Below are 22,801 nucleotides of genomic sequence, written 5' to 3'. Positions count from 1 at the left end.
TTTCTTCTTCTTCTTCTTCTTTTCTTCTTCTTCTTCTTCTTCTTCTTCTTCTTCTTCTTCTTCTTCTTCTTTTCTTGCTATTCCTTCTTTTCTTCCTCTTCCTTGATTTTCTTCATCTTATTATGTCATTTGTGGACTAAATAGGCTAAATTATGTCATAAATGGACTAAATAAGAAGAAAAATGCCATTTCTGAGCTTACCTATCTAATTATGCCATTTTTGACCTAACTAAGCATATTATGCCATTTTTGATATAACTTAGAGCTAACTTCATTTTGGAGAAGAAGAAGAAGAAGAAAACTAGAAGAAGAAGAAGAAGAAGAAGAAGAAGAAGAAGAAGAAGGAGAAGAAGAAGAAGACTAGAAGAAGAAGAAGATCTTCTTGTTCTTCTTCTAGTCTTCTTCTTCTTCTCCTTCTTCTTCTTCTTGTTTTCTTCCTATTCCTTATTTCCTTCCTCTTCCTTGATTTTCTTCTTCTTATTATGTCATTTGTGGACTAAATAGGCTAAATTATGTCATAAATGGACTAAACATGCTAAATAAGAAGGAAAATACCGTTATCACGGAGGTGTAGGAATGTTCGGGGCTGCGCCAGTGCCAGACGGAGGTGAAGGACCGGTCGGGGTTCCGGCATTGGCAGAAGGAGTGGTCGATGCTTGTCGGGAGCCATGCTGCACCAAAGATCATTTCCAATAATGTCTTGTTAGCAAGTTCGCAAACTGAAATGTGAATAGTAGTAAGAAATGACCATTCAAATCAAACTCACCGTGGTCGCCGGAGCAATATGGGGCATCGGCGGAGGGGCTGACCGTTTTTCTCATACATGGTCTGCACATTTGGTTCTCACGAGTCAGTCATATTAGATAGTAATGCGAACATTACGTGCATGATTGGGCTTATTAATATGCACGAGAAACGTACCACGATGAGCTCGTATAGGGCCCGGTTAGTGCTGTCGTTCCGGTTCCTCTCCTCCTCCAACAGCTTAGCCGTCTTCTCCTCCATCTCCCTCTGCTTCTCCTCCGCCTCCCTTTGTGCCTCCCTTTTTGCCTCCTCCACAAGCGCCTTCGTCTTCAATCTCTCTTTCTCAACAATAGTCTGCAACACACCACTCCTCGTTAGCATCATGTAATCATCGACGGACGCACACACAATGTAATGGAGGAAAGGTGAGAGAGTCCGTATAACTAACCGCCATGGCGATCTCCACGGGCCGTGCACGAGGCGTAATCTCAGGATCAGAGCTACTCAGGCGCTTCTTGATCTGCGGGAGAGACTTAGGACAATGTATCAGTCCATCACCAATGGCTTGAGAGCCATGGGACCTCCCGCCACCAGATATCATCACCAGCTCTGTATCAAAAGGATCTTGGCTCGGGTTAAAGTCCTCCCCTTTCATCGCCTTCCCCTTGTCTCTGTAACACACAGGCTCGTGGTGGGAGGTCTTGTTGGTGAAGTTCTCTGGATCATCTAGGTCAGACTCCGTGAATGGCTTGGCCTTCTTGTACGGGGCCATATGGGCCATGCCATAGAGGTCGAACAAACCTGGCACAGGCTTCTTGTGGTGGTGCGCCTGAGAGAGAGGAACAAAATATTAGTTAAGGGCTCAAGCTAGCATGAAGAATGATATTGCTATGTAAATAGGTCATTTTGGAGCAAAGAAAGGTTATTATGCCATTTTTGACCAAAGTATTAGTTATGTCATTTTCGAGGAAAATAAGCTAAGTTTAGGCCATTTTCGAGGTAACCAAGATTATTATGACATTTTTGACCAAAGTATGCTAATTATGTCATTATTGAGCTATCCAAGGTTATTATGTCATTTTAGAGCTAACTATAGCATATTAAGTCATTTTATAGAGCTATCTAAGGTTATTATGTCATTTTAGAGCTAAATATGGCATAAATGAACTATCCAAGGTAGTTATGCCATTTTTTTAACTAACTAAGCATATTAATTAAGTCATTTTGGAAGGGATAAATGCTAGCATGAAGAATGAATTGCATGAATCATGTAGCAAACCACATACCCAGTTATCCCCGTACTCAAACAGGTTGGAGCTCCCTTGATGGTGTGGCACACCTTCCATTTGGTCGCGCTTATCCTTGGCCTTTTGGTGTTCGACTTTCCATTGGTCAGAGCACCACGCATCCACCAACGCCTCCCAACAGTCCATCTTATCCACACACCATCTCGGGGGCACCTAAGTGAGTCAAGAGAAATTTCAGCGCTACGCCTACGAATCAAATCAAGAAAACTAAGTTCAAGGCCTTAAGAATAGGTAATTAACTGCATGTACTTCTCCTTACTCAGAAACTTGCCGCGACACTTCTGCTTGCCCCTCCTAATACCCTTCGAGGCATAGTAGTCTCGAACGGCCTGCACCCGAGCCTCGTGCCTTAAGTTTTGAAGTAGGCGCTTGCACTCGTTTTCGACAACCATAGACGCGGCCTCCTGCTCTCCCTCTAAAACCCTGTAGAAGGTCTGCAATCAAACAAGGCAACACTGATTAGTACAATCACTAGGTAGTGTTGATTTTTAATTCCGTAAAGGAGAAATTACCCAAAACCGATGGAACACAATGTCGGCCACCGTCTCGCACAAGACATCGTCGACCCTCTCCTCCGGCGGGGCCTGGGCAACCGAGTACAGCTCCCTGGAACCTGACCCTCACCGGGCAACGTGACCCACCCAGGGAAGTGCTGCCGGCAAAGCACACCAAGGACCTGGTTGGGCCTACGGGCACCAGGGGGCGTACCCAGCCCCTGCAGTATGACAAGGCCAACGCATTAGATATTAATTTGAAGGAACATGAAGGCAAAAGGTTAAAAAATAGTAAATGCACTTACTTCAACCCTTTAGGCGCAATCAACCACCTCTGGTCGGGGGTCGTTGGCACGGGCGGGAGCTTTGTATAGCCACGCTTGTAGACCTTCTTGCCCTTCTCAACCAGCTCGTCGTCGTTGTAGCTATCATCTGAAAAGGTGTCCTCGCTACCATCCTCCGGGCCACTAGCCTCCGGAGTCTCGTGGGCCGAAGACCCCGTGACCGGAGTCTTCTGGGACGAAGACCCCGTGACCGGAGTCTTCTGGGACGAAGACCCCGTGACCGGAGTCTTCTGAGACAAAGACTCTGGGACCGGACTCACGTGGGGCGAAGGATCGGCGACCCGAGTCTGGTGGGGGGAAGGATCAACGACCGGAGGCTCATGGACTGGAGTCCGAGACGAGTCCATGTCAGACAGAGCACTCCTATGGTCGGGTGAATCAGCTGAGGGTGGCGGCGAGGAAGGCGTAACAACCTTCCTACCTCTCCCGCTGCCACGTCCACCTCTAGCAGGCTTCTTCGTCCTCCCCCAACCTCTCCCAGCTGCAGAAGAAGTGCCCGCCCCAGTTGTCTGCATACTGTCTGCCAGCACTCTCCGGAGGGGCAGGGGTGGAATAATGGAACCACCCCTCCCAGTAGCGCTCGCAGGAGGATCGGGGCGCTCTGGACCCTTGCCCACCATCCTGTCAACACCTGCAATGACAAAAAGTAAACGAAATTAGTACAATATAAAAAATTTGGATACCTGACATGAACATAATAATATGTATATAATTTAGGTGTATCATAATCATGACCATAATAAAAATACACCCGATCAACACAAATATATATGGGGTCGGGGTGCGGTGTCGGGGTCGAGGTCGGGGTGTCGTGCCGGGGTGTCGTTTCGGGGTCGGGGTGTGGTGTTAGGGTGTCGGGGTCGGGGGTAAGGGTGGGTGTGGTGTCAGGGTGTCGGTGGTCGGGGTGTCAGGTGTTGGGGTGTCGGTGGTCGGGGTCGGGGTCGGGGTGTGGTTCAGGGTGTCGGGGTGTCGGGGTCGGGGTGTCGAGGTCGGGCCGGGGTGTCAGGGTGTCGGGGTCGGGGTCGGGGTCGGGGTGTGTTGTCAGGGTGTCGGTTGGTCGGGGGTCGGGGTGTGGTGTCGGGGGTCGGGGGTCGGTGTCGGGGTGTCGTGCCGAGGTGTCGGGGGTCGGGTCGGGGTCTCTTTTTTCCTTTTCTTCTTCTCTTCTTCTTCTCCTCCCCCTCTCCTCTTTCTTCTTCTTCTTCTTCTTCTTCTCCTCCTCTCCTCTTTCTTCATCATCATCATCATCATCATCATCATCATCTTCTTCTTCTTCTTCTTTCTCCTCCTCCTCCTCCTCTTCTTCTTCTTCTTCTTCTTCTTCTTTTTCTTCTTCTTCTTCTTCTTCTTCTTCTTCCTCCCCCTTTCTACTTATTCTACTTTTCTTCTTCTTTTTTCATTAAACCTAAAACTAAACCTAAACAAAAAAACTAAACTAAATAACCTAAACTAATTAAACCTAAACTAATTAAATCTAAACTATTTAAACTAAATAACCTAAACTAATTAAACTAAATAACCTAAACTAACTAAACTGAAAAAACTTAAACTAAATAACCTAAACTAAACAGAAAAGAAAAACAAAAAAAAAACAGAAAAGAAAACAGGGGCAGGGGCTCACTGTGGCGGGCGGCAACGGGTCGTGGAGGGGGCGACGACGGGGCGAGGGCGAGGCACGGTGGCGACGGGGCGAGGAGGACCGGCGATGGGCGGCGCTCCTGGGGGGGCGGGGGCGGACCGGTGGAGGGGGAGACCGCGGCGGGTGGGGGCGGCGGTGGCCCGGTGGAGGGGGAGGCCGCGGCGGGACGGGGCGGGGACAGCCACGTTGGGGAGGGGGCGGGGCGGCTGGCCGGCGTGGAAGGGGTGGCGGTGGCGCGGTGGACGCCGGGCGCCGCAGGGGAGGGGTGTGGGGCGACGGGGCGAGAGGCGAGGGGGCGGCGGCGGGTGGTGGGGCGACGGGGCAAGGGGGCGGCGGCGGGTGGCTGGTGGCGGGGGCGGCGGCGGTTGGCGGTGGTCTCGTCGGGGAGAGAGGACAGAAAGATAGAGAGAGAGAGGGAGGGAGGAGGCGGGGTGGGGAGCCGTTAGTTAGGTTATCTCTTTGCCATCCGCCCCCCTTTGTCGTCCGCTCGCGGACGGCAAAGAGGGGGCCATTAGGTTTTTTTCTGAGCAGCTCATTAGTGGGGCCCACCTCCCTCTTTGCCGTCCGCCTGCTGACGGCAAAGATTCTTTGCCGTCCGCCAGCAGACGGCAAAGAACTGGCAGATGGCAAAGACCTTGTTTGCCATCAGCCAGTTCTTTGCCGTCCGTTTTTTTGCAAGCTGACGGCAAAGACCTTCTTTGTCGTCCGCCAGCAGACGACAAAGAATTGGCGGACGGCAAATAAGCAAATTCCAGTAGTGTCATGTGAAATCCCTTCTTGGTCAAGAAAGGTATCCACATTGATGTTCTTGAACTCCGTTCTATTGTCGCTTCGAACCTTCTTGATCTTCACTTCAAATTGGTTTTAGGCCTTCCTAGCGAAGTTCTTGAATATCTTTTGGGCCTGCGATTTGTCATCAAGAAAGAACACCCACGTAAATCTTGAAAAATCGTCAACAATGACCAAACCGAACGAGTTACCACCGAGACTCTTGTAGGCGCTAGGACCGAAAAGATCCATGTGAAGTAGCTCAAGCGGTCTTCTCATGGTCATGATGTTCTTCACGGAATGACTTCCACCAACCTGTTTTCCTGCATGACAAGCACTTCAAAGTCTATCCTTGTCAAATATGACATCTTTAACACCAAGGATATGATCAACTTTAATAATCTTATCAAGATTTCGCATGCCCACATGAGCTAACCTTCTATGCCATAACCAACCTTTAGAAGATTTAGCAATTAAGCAAGTACTAGGTTGAGCTTTCTTAGTGAAATCAACAATGTATAGGTCACCTCTACGAATACCGGTAAAGACCATATTATGATTATTGTTGGGAAACGTAGCATGCAATTTCAAAAAAATTCCTACGCTCACGCAAAATCTATCTAGGAGATGTATAGCAACGAGATGGGAAGAGTGTGTCCACGTACCCTCATAGACCGAAAGCGGAAGCATTTGCTTAACGCGGTTGATGTAGTCGAACGTCTTCTCGTTCTGACCGATCAAGTACTGAACGTACGGCACCTCCGAGTTCTGCACACGTTCAGCGCGATGACGTCCCTCGAGCTCTTGATCCAGCAGAGTGTCAAGGAAGTAGACGAGTTCTGTCAGCATGACGGCGTGGTGACGGTGATGGTGATATGATCCGCACAAGGCTTCGCCTAAGCACTACGAGAATATGATCGGAGGCGTAAACTGTGGAGGGGGGCGCCGCACACGGCTTGGAACAATTGATTTGTGTTCTAGCGGTGCCCCCCATATATATAGGTGGGAGGGGGAGGGGAGCAGCAACGGCACCCCCAAGTAGGAGGAATCCTACTTGGGGACCTTGTCCAATTCGGCCTCCCCCCTTCCAAAAGTGTTGGAGGGGGAAGGAAAGAGAGGGTTGAGAGAAGGGAAGGGGAGGCCGAATCCTCCCCTTTCCTTTCTCTCTTCCCCTCCTTCTTTCTCCTCCTATTTGGCATATATGGGGCGCACCAGCCCACTAGGGGCTGGTCTGTCCCGCCCTTGGCCCAATAAGGCCCATATCTTTGCCGGGGGGGTGCCCGGAACCCCTTCCGGTGACCCGATACGTACCCGGTACCCCCAGAACACTTCCGGTGTCCGAATTCTATCGTCCTATATATGAATCTTTACCTCTCGGCCTTTTTTGACTCCTTGTCATGTTCGTGATCTCATCCGGGACTCCGAACAACATTCGGTCACCAAATCACATAACTCATACAATATAAAATCGTCATCGAACGTTAAGCGTGCAGACCCTACGGGTTCGAGAACTATGTAGACATGACGGAGACACCTCTCCGGTCAATAACCAATAGCGGAACCTGGATGCTCATATTGGCTCCCACATATTCTACGAAGATCTTTATCGGTCAAAATGTAATGACAACGTACGTTGTTCCCTTTGTCATCGGTATGTTACTTGTCCGAGATTTGATCGTCGGTATCTTCATACCTAGTTCAATCTCGTTACCGGCATGTCTCTTTACTCGTTCCATAATACAACATCCCGCAACTAACTCATTAGTCACTTTGCTTGCAAGGCTTCATATGATGTGCATTACCGAGAGGGCCCAGAGATACCTCTCCGATACTTAGAGTGACAAATCCTAATCTTGATCTATGCCAACCCAATAGACACCTTCAGAGATACCTGTAGAGCATCTTTATAATCACCCAGTTACGTTGTGACGTTTGATAGCACACAAGGCATTCCTCCGGTGTCCGGGAGTTGCATAATCTCATAGTCGGAGGAACATGTATTTGACATGAAGAAAGCAGTAGCAATAAAACTTAACGATCATTATGCTAAGCTAACGGATGGGTCTTGTCCATCACATCATTGTCCTAATGATGTGACCCCGTTCATCAAATGACAACACATGTCTATGGTTAGGAAACTTAACCATCTTTGATTAACGAGCTAGTCTAGTACAGGCTTACTAGGGACACTGTGTTTTGTCTATGTATCCACACATGTATCAAATTTCCTGTTAATACAATTCTAGCATGAATAATAAACATTTATCATGATATAAGGAAATATAAATAACAACTTTATTATTTCCTCTAGGGCATATTTCCTTCAATTATCTCTTCGAAACACTTGGCAATCTACTTCAGTAAATAGGACATTTGAAACCGAAGTCAGCTAGTCTAGATACGGAAAGTAGATTGTAGCCAAGAGATTCAACGAGCATAAAGTTTTGGATAGAGCTATCATTGGAAATGGCCACCTTACCAAGGCCAAGTACCACACATTTGACCCAACGCGGTCAGACCAAATAGATGAACTCGGTGAGACAGATTTAGTTCAAAGTGTGAACGTTAGGAATCTTGGTGGGACCGACTGGAACAACCCAGTGGGACCGATGTGCTAGGGCTTAGGGAAAACCTTATCTCGATGGCGCCGATTGCATCAACTCGGTGAGACCGAAGTGAAGCAATAGGACAACAGAGAATTGGTCAAGACATCTCGGTGAGACCGATCGCTATTTCAATGAGATCGAAATAATTACAACAGGCAACAGAGAATTGGCAAGGCCATCTCGGTGAGACCGAGATCCGTATAGGTGTGACCGAACTGTTATGGTTTCTGGTTGTGGCTATGTCATATGAACTCGGTGGCTCCGGATGGAATGAATCGGTGGGCCCAAGTTGGAGTTTAGGGTTTTGACATATTTGGAGTGAGAAAGTGGTTGAGGGATTTGGAGCAATGTCACTAAGCATTTGAGCAAGCAAGCCATTAAGCAACACCTCATCACCTTTTAATAGTATTGGCTTTCCTATGGACTCAATGTGATCTTGGATCACTAAAAATGAAATGAAGAGTCTTGAGCTTTTTCCAATATGTGTCCTTAGCATTTTGAAGGGGTTCCACATCCTCTTATCCTTTCCACACCATTTGTTGAACTTGTTTGAAATACACTAGATAAAGGCATTAGTCCAACAAGAGTATGTTGACATTAATTACCAAAATCACCCAGGAAGCACTTGTGCTTTCACCATTCCCCACATTGGAGTTCTCCTTCGCCCCCGATGCTCTTCCTCCTTGGAGCTGGCCTCCTTCCTTCCCATCCTAGTCCACTACAAGTGCACGCCTCGACCAAGCTACCGCCTACAGCTCTAATCCAGAACATTTAAACTGTGTATTTATTTAATTTTTGCTGCGACCTGGTGACGGCGAGCCATTGTTTTTGCTGGAACCGACGAGTTTTATTGCTGTAAAACTCATTTTGTTTTATTGGAAGAAAATATAAATAGAGCATTGACACGTCATTTTAGGTTTACGTGTGCTTTTTCACGCAAAGAAAGCACCTGCGCAGTGGCAGCAAGCGAGCGATGCGAATGGCTCGACTCGGGTTGGAATCCCGGCGGGTGCGTGGGTAGTGTTAATTGTTGTTTTTTTGGCAGGACCCTTTCTTGACAAACAAGGGATATGTGCATGAAAGGTAAAGGTGTTTTTCGCAAGATTACACGCCACAACACCACCTGACAGGTGGGCCCCAACGGTCAGATACATCGTCAATACACTCTTATACGGTGCTTAGACAATTTCAACAATTTGGCGAAGTGATGGTACTGACATGCAAAAAATATGACTAGTGGTACCAATCCATTACAACGTGCTCAAGTGTGGTACTTTCATGCAATTAACTCGCCTCAAATGGGCCTCAAACGCTCGGGCTGACTGACACCCCACGTATCCAGCCCAAATATGGGGCAGATATGGGGCGCTAGGCCACGCCCTGTCGGTTAACGTAGTAATTTCAAAAAAAATCCTACGCACACGCAAGATCATGGTGATGCATAGCAATGAGAGGGGAGAGTGTTGTCCACGTACCCTCGTAGACCGACAGCGGAAGCGTTATCATAACGCGGTTGATGTAGTCGTACGTCTTCACGATCCGACCGATCAAGTACCGAACATACGGCACCTCCGAAGTTCTACACACGTTCAGCTCGATGACGTCCCTCGAACTCCGATCCAGCCGAGTGTTGAGGGAGAGTTTCGTCAGCACGACGGCGGGGTGACGATGATGATGTTCCACCGACGCAGGGCTTCGCGTAAGCTCCGCGACGGTATTATCGAGGTGTAATCTGGTGGAGGGGGGCACCGCACACGGCTAAAATATCGTATATCAAGTGTGTCTAGAGGTGCCCCCTGCCCCCGTATATAAAGGAGCAAGGGAGGCCGGCTGCCTATGGGCGCGCCAAGGAGAGGGGGGAAGTCCTCCTCCTAGTAGGAGTAGGACTCCCCTTTCCTAGTCCTACTAGGAAAAGAAGGGGGGAAGGAAAGAGAGGGAGAGGGAGAGGGAAAGGGGGCTGCGCCCCCCTCTCCTAGTCCAACTAGGACTCCTCCTGGGAGGGGGCGCACCACCTCCTGGCTGCTGCCCTCTCTCTCCCCTGAAGGCCCACTAAGGCCCAATACTTCCCCGGGGGGTTCCGGTAACCCTCCGGCACTCCGGTTTAATCCGAAACTTCTCCGGAACACTTCCGGTGTCCGAATATAGTCGTCCAATATATCAATCTTTACGTCTCGACCATTTCGAGACTCCTCGTCATGTCCGTGATCACATCCGGGACTCCGAACAACCTTCGGTACATCAAAACATATAAACTCATAATAAAACTGTCATCGTAACTTTAAGCGTGCGGACCCTTTGGGTTCGAGAACTATGTAGACATGACCGAGACACCTCTCCGGTCAATAACCAATAGCGGGACCTGGATGCCCATATTGGCTCCCACATATTCTACGAAGATCTTTATCGGTCAGACCGCATAACAACATACGTTGTTCCCTTTGTCATCGGTATGTTACTTGCCCGAGATTCGATCGTCGGTATCTCGATACCTAGTTCAATCTCGTTACCGGCAAGTCTCTTTACTCGTTCCGTAATACATCATCCCGCAACTAACTCATTAGTCACAATGCTTGCAAGGCTTATAGTGATGTGCATTACCGAGTGGGCCCAGAGATACCTCTCCGACAATCGGAGTGACAAATCCTAATCTCGAAATACGCCAACCCAACAAGTACCTTTGGAGACACCTGTAGAGCACCTTTATAATCACCCAGTTACGTTGTGACGTTTGGTAGCACACAAAGTGTTCCTCCGGTAAACGGGAGTTGCATAATCTCATAGTCATAGGAACATGTATAAGTCATGAAGAAAGCAATAGCAACATACTAAACGATCGGGTGCTAAGCTAACGTAATGGGTCATGTCAATCACGTCATTCTCCTAATGAGGTGATCCCTTTAATCAAATGACAACTCATGTCTATGGCTAGGAAACATAACCATCTTTGATAACGAGCTAGTCAAGTAGAGGCATACTAGTGACACTCTGTTTGTCTATGTATTCACACATGTATTATGTTTCCGGTTAATACAATTCTAGCATGAATAATAAACATTTATCATGATATAAGGAAATATATAATACTTTATTATTGCCTCTAGGGCATATTTCCTTCAGTCTCCCACTTGTACTAGAGTCAATAATCTAGTTCACATCGCCATGTGATTTAACATCAATAATTCACATCACCATGTGATTAACACCCATAGTTCACATCTCTATGTGACCAACACTCAAAGGGTTTACTAGATTCAATAATCTAGTTCACATCGCTATGTGATTAACACCCAAAGAGTACTAAGGTGTGATCATGTTTTGTTTGTGAGATAATTTCAGTCAACGGGTCTGTCACATTCAGATCCGTAAGTATTTTGCAAATTTCTATGTTTACAATGCTCTGCACGGAGCTACTCTAGCTAATTGCTCCCACTTTCAATATGTATCTAGACCGAGACTTAGAGTCATCTAGATTTAGTGTCAAAACTTGCATCGACGTAACCCTTTACGACGAACCTTTTGTCACTTCCATAATCGAGAAACATTTCCTTATTCCACTAAGGATAATTTTGACCGCTGTCCAGTGATCTACTCCTAGATCACTATTGTACTCCCTTGCCAAAATCAGTGTAGGGTATACAATAGATCGGGTACACAGCATGGCATACTTTATAGAACCTATAGCCAAGGCATAGGGAATGACTTTCATTCTCTTTCTATCTTCTGCCGTGGTCGGGCTTTGAGTCTTTACTCAATTTCACACCTTGTAACACAGGCAAGAACTCTTTCTTTGACTGTTCTATTTTGAACCACTTCAAAATCTTGTTAAGGTATGTACTCATTGAAAAACTTATCAAGCGTCTTCATCTATCTCTATAGATCTTGATGCTCAATATGTAAGCAGCTTCACCGAGGTCTATCTTTGAAAAACTCATTTCAAAACACTCCTTTATGCTTTACTGAATAATTCTACATTATTTCCGATCAACAATATGTCATTCACATATACTTATCAGAAATGCTGTAGTGCTCCCACTCACTTTCTTGTAAATACAGGCTTCACCGCAAGTCTGTATAAAACTATATCCTTTGATCAACTTATCAAAGTGTATATTCCAACTCCAAGATGCTTGCACCAGTCTATAGATGGGTCGCTGGAGCTTGCATATTTTGTTAGCACCTTTAGGATTGACAAAACCTCCTGGTTGCATCATATACAACTCTTCTTTAATAAATCCATTAAGGAATGCAGTTTTGTTTATCCATTTGCCATATTTCATAAAATGCGGCAATTGCTAACATGATTCAGACAGACTTAAGCATAGATACGAGTGAGAAACTCTCATCGTAGTCAACGACTTGAACTTTGTCAAAAACCTTTTTCTGACAATTCTAGCTTTGTAGGTAGTAACACTACTATCAGCATCCGTCTTCCTCTTGAAGGTCCATTTAATCTCAATGGCTCGCCGATCATTGGGCAAGTCAATCAAAGTCCATACTTTGTTCTCATACATGGATCTCATCTCAGATTTCATGGCCTCTGGCCATTTTGCGGAATCTGGGCTCACCATTGCTTCTTCATAGTACGTAGGTTCGTCATGGTCAAATAACATGACCTCCAGAACAGGATTACCGTACCACTCTGGTGCGGATCTTACTCTGGTTGACCTACAAGGTTTAGTAACAACTTGATCTGAAGTTTCATGATCATCATCATTAACTTCCTCACTCATTGGTATAGACGTCACAGGAACCGTTTCTTGTGATGAACTACTTTCCAATAAGGGAGCAGGTACAGTTACCTCATCAAGTTCTACTTTCCTCCCACTCACTTCTTTCGAGAGAAACTCCTTCTCTAGAAAGGATCCATACTAAGCAACGAATGTCTTGCCTTCGGATCTGTGATAGAAGGTGTACCCAACTGTCTCCTTTGGGTATCCTATGAAGACACATTTCTCCGATTTGGGTTTGAGCTTATCAGGATGAAACTTTTTCACATAAGCATCGCAACCCCAAACTTTAAGAAACGACAACTTTGGTTTCTTGCCAAACCACAGTTCATAAGGCGTCGTCTCAGCGGATTTTGATGGTGCCCTTTTTAACGTGAATGTAGCTGTCTCTAATGCATAACCCCAAAACGATAGTGGTAAATTGGTAAGAGACATCATAGATTGCACTATATCCAATAAAGTACGGTTATGACGTTCGGACACACCATTATGCTGTGGTGTTCCAGGTGGCGTGAGTAGTGAAACTATTTCACATTGTTTTAACTGAAGGCCAAACTCTTAACTCAAATACTCTTCTCTACGATCAGATCATAGAAACTTTATTTTCTTGTCACGATGATTTTCCACTTCACTCTGAAATTCTTTGAACTTTTCAAATGTTTTAGACTTATGTTTCATCAAGTAGATATACCCATATCTGCTCAAATCATCTGTGAAGCTCAGAAAATAATGATATCTGCTACGAGCCTCAATATTCATTGGACCACATACATCTATATGTATGATTTCCAACAAATCTGTTGCTCTCTCCATAGTTCCGGAGAACGGCGTTTCAGTCATCTTGCCCATGAGGCACGGTTCGCAAGCATCAAGTGATTCATAATCAGGTGATTCCAAAATCCCATCAGTATGGAGTTTCTTCATGCGCTTTACACCAATATGACCTAAACGGCAGTGCCACAAATAAGTTGCACTATCATTATTAACTTTGCATCTTTTGGCTTCAATATTATGAATATGTGTATCACTACGATCGAGATCCAACAAACCATTTTCGTTGGTGTGTGTGACCATAAAAGGTTTTTATTCATGTAAACAGAACAACAATTGTTCTCTAACTTAAATGAATAACCGTATTGCAATAAACATGATCAAATCATATTCATGCTCAACGCAAACATCAAATAACACTTATTTAGTTTCAACACTAATCCCGAAAGTATAGGGAGTGTGTGATGATGATCATATCAATCTTGGAACTACTTCCAACACACATCGTCACCTCGTCTTTTACTAGTCTCTGTTTATTCTGCTACTCCCATTTTCGAGTTACTACTCTTTAGCAACTGAACCAGTATCAAATACTGAGGGGTTGCTATAAACACTAGTAAGTACACATCAATAACATGTATATCCAATATACCTTTGTTCACTTTGCCATCTTTCTTATCCACCAAATACTTGGGGTAGTTCCGCTTCCAGTGACCAGTCCCTTTGCAGTAGAAGCACTTAGTCTCAGGCTTAGGTACAGACTTGGGCTTCTTCACTTGAGTAGCAACCTGCTTGCCGTTCTTTCGAAGTTCCCCTTCTTTCCTTTGCCCTTTTCTTGAAACTAGTGGTCTTGTCAACCATCAACACTTGAAGTGGTCTCGTCAACCATCAACACTTGATGTTTTTCTTGATTTCTACCTTCGTCGATTTCAGCATCACGAAGAGCTCGGGAATTATTTTCGTCATCCCTTGCATACTATAGTTCATCACGAAGTTCTACTAACTTGGTGATGGTGACTAGAGAATTCTGTGAATCACTATTTTATCTGGAAGATTAACTCCCACTTGATTCAAGCGATTGTAGTACCCAGACAATCTGAGCACATGCTCACTAGTTGAGCGATTCTCCTCCATCTTTTAGCTATAGAACTTGTTGGAGACTTCATATCTCTCAACTCGGGTATTTGCTTGAAATATTAACTTCAACTCCTGGAACATCTTATATGGTCCATGACATTCAAAACGTCTTTGAAGTCCCGATTCTAAGCCGTTAAGCATGGTGCACTAAACTATCAAGTAGTCATCATATTGAGCTAGTCAAACGTTCATAACGTCTGCATCTGCTCCTGCAATAGGTCTGTCACCTAGCGGTGCATCAAGGACATAATTTTTTCTGTGCAGCAATGAGTATAATCCTCAGATCACGGATCCAATCCGCGTCTTTGCTACTAACATCTTTCAACATAATTTTTCTCTGGGAACATATCAAAAATAAACACAGGGAAGCAACAACGCGAGCTATTGATCTACAACATAATTTGCAAAATACTATCAGGACTAAGTTCATGATAAATTTAAGTTCAATTAATCATATTACTTAAGAACTCCCACTTAGATAGACATCCCTCTAATCATCTAAGTGATTACGTGATCCAAAGCAACTAAACCATGTCCGATTAACACGTGAGATGGAGTAGTTTCAATGGTGAACATCACTATGTTGATCATATCTACTATATGATTCACGCTCGACCTTTCGGTCTCTGTGTTCCGAGGCCATATCTGTACATATGCTAGGCTCGTCAAGTTTAACCTGAGTATTCCGCGTGTGCAACTGTTTTGCACCCGTTGTATTTGAACGTAGAGCCTATCACACCCGATTAACACGTGGTGTCCCAGCACGAAGAACTTTCGCAACGGTGCATACTCAGGGAGAACACTTTTGTCTTGAAATTTTAGTGAGAGATCATCTTATAATGCTACCGTCAATCAAAGCAAGATAAGATGCATAAAGGATTAACATCACATGCAATCAATATAAGTGATATGATATGGCCATCATCATCTTGTGCTTGTGATCTCCATCTCCGAAGCACCGTGCTCGTGATCTCCATCTCCGAAGCACCGTCATGATCACCATCGTCACCGGCTCGACACCTTGATCTCCATCGTAGTATCGTTGTCGTCTCGCCAACTTATTGCTTTTACAACTATCGCTACCGCTTAGTGATAAAGTAAAACTATTACATGGCGATTGCATCTCATACAATAAAGCGACAACCATATGGCTCCTGCCAGTTGCCGATAACTCGGTTACAAAACATGATCATCTCATACAACACATTATATCACATCATGTCTTGACCATATCACATCACAACATGCCCTGCAAAAACAAGTTAGACGTCCTCTACTTTGTTGTTGCATGTTTTACGTGGCTGCTACGGGCTTAGCAAGAACCGTTCTTACCTACGCATCAAAACCACAACGATAGTTTGTCAAGTTGGTGCTGTTTTAACCTTCGCAAGGACCGGGCGTAGCCACACTCGGTTCAACTAAAGTGAGAGAGACAGACACCCGCCAGTCACCTTTAAGCAACGAGTGCTCCGAACAGTGAAACCAGTCTCGCGTAAGCGTACGCGTAATGTCGGTCCGGGCCGCTTCATCTCACAATACCGCTGAACCAAAGTATGACATGCTGGTAAGCAGTATGACTTATATCGCCCACAACTCACTTGTGTTCTACTCGTGCATAGCATCAACGCATAAAACCTGGCTCTGATACCACTGTCGGTTAACGTAGTAATTTCAAAAAAATTCCTACGCACACGCAAGATCATGGTGATGCATAGCAATGAGAGGGGAGAGTGTTGTCCACATACCCTCGTAGACCGACAGCGGAAGCGTTATCATAACGCGGTTGATGTAGTCGTACGTCTTCACGATCCGACCGATCAAGTACCGAACGTACGGCACCTCCGAAGTTCTACACACGTTCAGCTCGATGACGTCCCTCGGACTCCGATCCAGCCGAGTGTTGAGGGAGAGTTTCGTCAGCACGACGGCGGGGTGACGATGATGATGTTCCACCGACGCAGGGCTTCGCGTAAGCTCCACGACGGTATTATCGAGGTGTAATCTGGTGGAGGGGGGCACCGCACACGGCTAAAATATCGTATATCAAGTGTGTCTAGAGGTGCCCCCTGCCCCCGTATATAAAGGAGCAAGGGGGAGGCCGGCTGCCTATGGGCGCGCCAAGGAGAGGGGGGGAGTCCTCCTCCTAGTAGGAGTAGGACTCCCCTTTCCTAGTCCTACTAGGAAAAGAAGGGGGAAGGAAAGAGAGGGAGAGGGAGAGGGAAAGGGGGCTGCGCCCCCCTCTCCTAGTCCAACTAGGACTCCTCCTGGGAGGGGGCGCACCACCTCCTGGCTGCTGCCCTCTCTCTCCCCTCAAGGCCCACTAAGGCCCAATACTTCCCCGGGGGGTTCCGGTAACCCTCCGGCACTCCGGTTTAATCCGAAACTTCTCCGGAACACTTCCGGTGTCCGAATATATCAATCTTTACGTCTCGACCATTTCGAGACTCCTCGTCATGTCTGTGATCACATCCGGGACTCCGAACAACCTTCGGTACATCAAAACATATAAACTCATAATAAAACTGTCATCGTAACTTTAAGCGTGCGGACCCTTTGGGTTCGAGAACTATGTAGACATGACCGAGACACCTCTCCGGTCAATAACCAATAGCGGGACCTGGATGCCCATATTGGCTCCCACATATTCTACGAAGATCTTTATCGGTCAGACCGCATAACAACATACGTTGTTCCCTTTGTCATCGGTATGTTACTTGCCCGAGATTCGATCGTCGGTATCTCGATACCTAGTTCAATCTCGTTACCGGCAAGTCTCTTTACTCGTTCCGTAATACATCATCCCGCAACTAACTCATTAGTCACAATGCTTGCAAGGCTTATAGTGATGTGCATTACCGAGTGGGCCCAGAGATACCTCTCCGACAATCGGAGTGACAAATCCTAATCTCGAAATACGCCAACCCAACAAGTACCTTTGGAGACACCTGTAGAGCACCTTTATAATCACCCAGTTACGTTGTGACGTTTGGTAGCACACAAAGTGTTCCTCCGGTAAACGGGAGTTGCATAATCTCATAGTCATAGGAACATGTATAAGTCATGAAGAAAGCAATAGCAACATACTAAACGATCGGGTGCTAAGCTAACGTAATGGGTCATGTCAATCACGTCATTCTCCTAATGAGGTGATCCCTTTAATCAAATGACAACTCATGTCTATGGCTAGGAAACATAACCATCTTTGATTAACGAGCTAGTCAAGTAGAGGCATACTAGTGACACTCTGTTTGTCTATGTATTCACACATGTATTATGTTTCCGGTTAATACAATTATAGCATGAATAATAAACATTTATCATGATATAAGGAAATATATAATACTTTATTATTGCCTCTAGGGCATATTTCCTTCACGCCCGCCACGTAGAACCGGCGATGGGGTCACACGCGGAATCGCCCGGAAACCCGGTGGCCCGATGGAGGCCTCCTCCATCGCCGCGGTGTGAACGCCGCGTGGCGCCGCTCCGGCTCGCCGCCCGAGGCCAAATCCAGCTATTTAACCCGGCTGGCGTCCCCCAACCCTAGCCCATCCACCTCCTCCCTCTCTGCGCCGCCACCCGAGCCCGTCCGCCTCCTCTCCCCCGCTCTCTCCTGCTCTCCGGCATCGCCATGGTCCGGCGCAAGATCACGACGTACGCTACGCTGACGCCGGAGCACCAGAGGCAGATCGCGGAGGAGATCCAGGTGACGCGCGCCGCCCCCATCTCTGTCGGGCTGCCTTGGGACTAGCCGGAGCCGGATGAGGAGGAGGGAGAGCAGCTACCGGAGCCGAAGGAGGCGGCGGATCCAGTGGACGAGGCGAAGCAGCCTGCTCCGGGGGTCAACATGGCAGAGGCGGAGGTGGAGTTCGCCGTCGCCCAAACCGCGAAGACGAAGGAGCAGCAGGCTATGCTGGAGTCCATCCAAGATGAGGCCTATGTGGAGGCCAACCGGCAGTTCCTTCGGCAGGAGCAGGCGGCGTCCGACGCGCTCTTTGCCGAACTCGACATGGAAATAGAGGAGGAGGCCGGAGCGAAGCAGCCGGAGCTGCAGCTGCTGCCCATGTACCCGAAGTCGGGCACGGAGATTGTCGACATTTTCGATGAGGAGTAGCTAGATCATCTACGTAGTAAGTAGGTTTTTTAGTTTGCATGCTTTTGTATGGATTTGAGAATCTAGTATAAGATGTCCGGATGCAGTTGTGTTAATTTGAGCAGTGCCCGATCACTACCCGCGGACGGGCTTTTGAGAGGGAATATTTGTCATATGCGGCTGATGCTCTAACATCGTACTGCTCCTAGTTTGCCCTATGCCGTCGCGTGAAAGAAGAACTAGTATGGAGAGGGAAAACTAGAGAGAGTCCGTGCGTGATGCGACAGAAGCAACGAGAGGGAGAATTTTGCGTGTGTGGAGCGGGGGAGCAGGGGAGCGCATTGCGTACGGAGGAGGAGAGGAGGGCGCGTACGGTACGGAGCGGTGGATGGTATTTCGGGGTAACGGCCGTGTTCGCCGGGGCAGGGTCGCCACTTGCCGGGCCGCCGCGCGCCACTCCGCCCGAATATGTTAATGCCTGTTTAGCCTCTCCCGCGCACTATATATCCTCTCATGATCCTCATCTCCGGCTACAATTAGTAGTAACCGCTCCCCCGCAATACCTGCCATCTCTCCTCCTCCACCATCGATCCACTCTGACCTCTGCTCGACCAGATCAATCGATCTTCCTCTTCTTGGTCGGTTTCTTCATCCTCTGTGACGAAGGCGCTGTCGTCGTCGATCGATTGATTTATTGATCGATCGAGTGCTCCAACAACTGGTCAATAACTGGGATCATAGGTCGTCTGCTCAGTTGCATCGCCATCGCCTTCAATTCCACTCGTTTTCAAGCTCCCGTCGCCCCCGTTGATCGGATCAAAGGGATTGGGATTAACCTAACCTAACCTAACCTCGCGACCAAATTCCCCTCCCCACTTGACGTTGGTCCACCGGCTGATTCCTTGTGTCCGTCACAACAAAGGATTTCTTCTTCTCTGCACCTCGTATCTATCCTACATAGCGCGTCCACGCGGGCTCGGTGGCGGTTCGCGTACGTGATCCTCGGGAGAATTGACAGTTGTGATAGCGCGCGCGTGGGCGTGGGCGTGGGCGATCGACGCGACCGCGGCAGCATGGGGGCCGGCAACCACTCGCCGTCGTCCGCGAAGACCTCACCTCGCGGCTCTGGCGTAGGCGGCGGAGGCGAGCAGTATTCCCCGTCGACCAAGTCTCCGCGCGCCGGCGCCGGCGGCGGAGGCGGAGGCGAGCACTACTCCGCGTCGAGCAAGTCCCCGCGCGCCGGCCTCGGCGGCGTCTCCTCCTTGCTGCCGAGCGGCGGCGTGTCGTCCCTGCTGCCGAGCGGCGCCGTGGCGACGCTGCTCGAGAGCAGGTGGACGCTCTCGGGCGCCATCACCGTGTTCCTGTTCCTCGCCGTCACGCTCACCGTGACGACGTCGTCGTCGTCGCTGTCCCCCGTCTCGGCCACCTTCTTCTCCTTCCTCCCGGCCGGCCGCGCCGACCTCGTCCAGCCGCCGCAAGTCCAGCAGCAGCCGCAGGCCCCGGCGACCCCGCCGCCGCCTCCGCCCGGCGCCGGCGTGCCGCGGCTGGCGTACCTCATCTCCGGGTCCAAGGGCGACCTGGACCGGCTGTGGCGCACGCTGCACGCGCTCTACCACCCGCGCAACCTGTACGTGGTGCACCTGGACCGCGAGGCGCCCGTGGGCGAGCGGCTGGAGCTGGCGGCGCGGGTGGCCAACAGCACCGTGTTCCGCCGCGTCGGCAACGTGGAGGTGATCCGGCGCGCCAACATGGTGACCTACCGCGGGCCGACCATGGTGGCCAACACCCTGCACGCCTGCGCCGTGCTCCTCCGCCGCAGCCGCGACTGGGACTGGTTCATCAACCTCTCCGCCTCCGACTACCCTCTCATGTCCCAGGACGGTACGTGCCTTAATTTTTTTCAGCAAACCGTTTAAAATATTCCCGGCTTCGCTTGACACGATCTCCATCCATAATCGAATCCGCTGACTAACCAACTGCAGATGTCCTGCACGTATTCTCGACGCTGCCGCGCAACGTCAACTTCGTCGAGCACACCAGCCGCCTCGGCTGGAAGGAGTGAGCGCTCTCCCCTCTCCTTCTTCCTCCCCTCCGGCCGGCGATCGACGGCGGCGACTGACTGTGGCTTGGCTTGATGTGCAGGGGGCAGCGCGCGCAGCCGCTGATCGTGGACCCGGGGCTGTACGCGTCGAAGAAGCAGGACATCTTCTACGCGTCCGGCCGGCGGGAGCTGCCGACGGCGTTCAGGCTGTACACGGGGTCGGCGTGGGTGGCGCTGACGCGGGACTTCGCCGAGTACGTGGTGTGGGGGTGGGACAACCTGCCGCGCACCATGCTCATGTACTACGCCAACTTCGTGTCGTCGCCGGAGGGCTACTTCCAGACGGTGCTCTGCAACGCGCCCCGGTTCGTGCCCACCGTGGCCAACCACGACCTCCACCACATCCAGTGGGACGTGCCGCCGCGCCAGCACCCGCACGCGCTCACGCTCGGGGACATGGACCGCATGGTGCGCAGCGACGCGCCCTTCGCCCGCAAGTTCGCGCGCGACGACCCCGTGCTCGACGCCATCGACGCCCAGCTGCTTGGCGGCCGCGGCGGGAACGGCACGGCGGCGGGGATGTTCGTGCGGGGGGGCTGGTGCGGCGAGAGCGGGGACTGCGAGGGCGCCGCCGGCGCCGAGGACTGGGTGCTCAGGCCGGGGCCCGGCGCCGAGAGGCTGCGCAGGCTCATGGACCGGATCGTCAGGTCGGAGGCGTTCGCTAACCGCCAGTGCAAGTAGCTAAGCTCGGCTTGAGACATGGTCGGTCGTGCGTGCAAGCCAGGTTAGCGTCACGCGCGCCCTGTGTGGTGTGCTCGTTTCCTTCGACGTTTGTACAAAATCATGCATCTCAAGGGCGTACATAACTACTCCCTCTGTTCGGAATTACTTGTCGCGGAAATGGATGTATCTAGATGTATTTTAGTTTTAGATACATCCATTTTTAAGACAAGTAATTTCGAACGGAGGGAGTATATGGCATATACATACATACATACATAGAGCGAGAAATATAGAGAGCTTCGTGGTACATTATTGGTTTTATTTTTACAGTGCTTACTCTGGTTTGCTGGTGTATGGACTCGGGAGGAGGAAAATGTTTTAACTCATCCATCAACCATCCATGAGATGAGCTCATGCTGTTCTTCTTGTCATATTTCATTAGAATAGAAAGGTGGTTTAATGTGGTCATGGGAGTTTCTTGTTTGAGTTCCTGCTGGGTCCAGATTACATCTTGTGCAAACTTCTCCAGGAATCAATCGAATGATTCAATTAAAAAACACAGATGATGGAAAGTAAACACGTCTGAAAGAAACTGATGCCAGAGTCGGACCGCCATCTCGCAAGAAAAACAGGATAAAGGAGACCTCGACTCTTAACTCTTAAGGCTTAAGCAAGCAGAAGGGTTGCTGTCGGAGAAGAGAGGTAGAAGACGGGAGGAGGATGTTGGCGATGGAACATCTGCATCACCTCTTCCCCGTTGCCCGATCGGTGGCGTGGCACCTGGACCGTGGAAGCACCACATCTTACCATTAGGAGACAAGGCCATCACGAGTGGTCTACAAAGGCCAAATCTTATCGTCCGAAGATACGCCGACACTCCTGAAACGAATTTCGATCAAATTCATACGGGCCCCTCGAGATTTTGACGTTTCTAGTGGGATGTGCCTCAAGTCATGGGCATCAGTTAGAGCATCTCTAGCAGACCTTGTATATCGCCGATCAGCAAAACTCATTTACAGTTCGCGAAAAAAAGGTTTTGCGGGCCGGCGCGGGCGCCGACCGAGGAGATCCCGCATAACCGAACTGTAAAACAGAATATTCACGACCCCATAAAAAATGGAATATTCGCAGATATTTCGTTTTATAGTTCCGCTATGCGGGGTCTGCTCGACCGGCGTCCGCACCGGCCCGCAAATCAGATGAGTTTTTATCTGAATTTGACACATATGCCACATGTTCAGAATTATTAATTCAATATAAGATAAAATGACAATATTACAATACAACAACCATCCAAATTACAGCAATTATTGAAATCATCGAAGCAAACTAAAAAATTCAATACATAACTTGTCCCGAATACAAATCACCGAAGCAAACCAAAAGTGGAATGTATTACTACCCAACCCT

At 48.7% G+C, this 22,801-nt stretch overlaps 1 protein-coding gene across 1 annotated transcript; it reads left to right on the top strand.

Annotated features, from left to right (window-relative positions):
* Positions 1–19,047: 19,047 nt before the first annotated feature.
* LOC109756183 (beta-glucuronosyltransferase GlcAT14B) lies at positions 19,048–21,859 on the top strand. Its single transcript, XM_020315048.4, has 3 exons — positions 19,048–20,508; positions 20,610–20,685; positions 20,770–21,859. Exons 1-3 carry the CDS (start codon positions 19,701–19,703, stop codon positions 21,407–21,409), a joined length of 1,524 nt encoding a protein of 507 aa, XP_020170637.1. The 5' UTR covers positions 19,048–19,700; the 3' UTR covers positions 21,410–21,859.
* Positions 21,860–22,801: the final 942 nt, after the last annotated feature.

Source organism: Aegilops tauschii, chromosome 3 (assembly GCF_002575655.3).
Source record: "Aegilops tauschii subsp. strangulata cultivar AL8/78 chromosome 3, Aet v6.0, whole genome shotgun sequence".
Lineage (NCBI taxonomy): Eukaryota > Viridiplantae > Streptophyta > Magnoliopsida > Poales > Poaceae > Aegilops > Aegilops tauschii.
The sequence above is the reverse complement of the archived record's forward strand: the minus strand, read 5'-3'. Positions and strand labels throughout refer to the sequence as shown.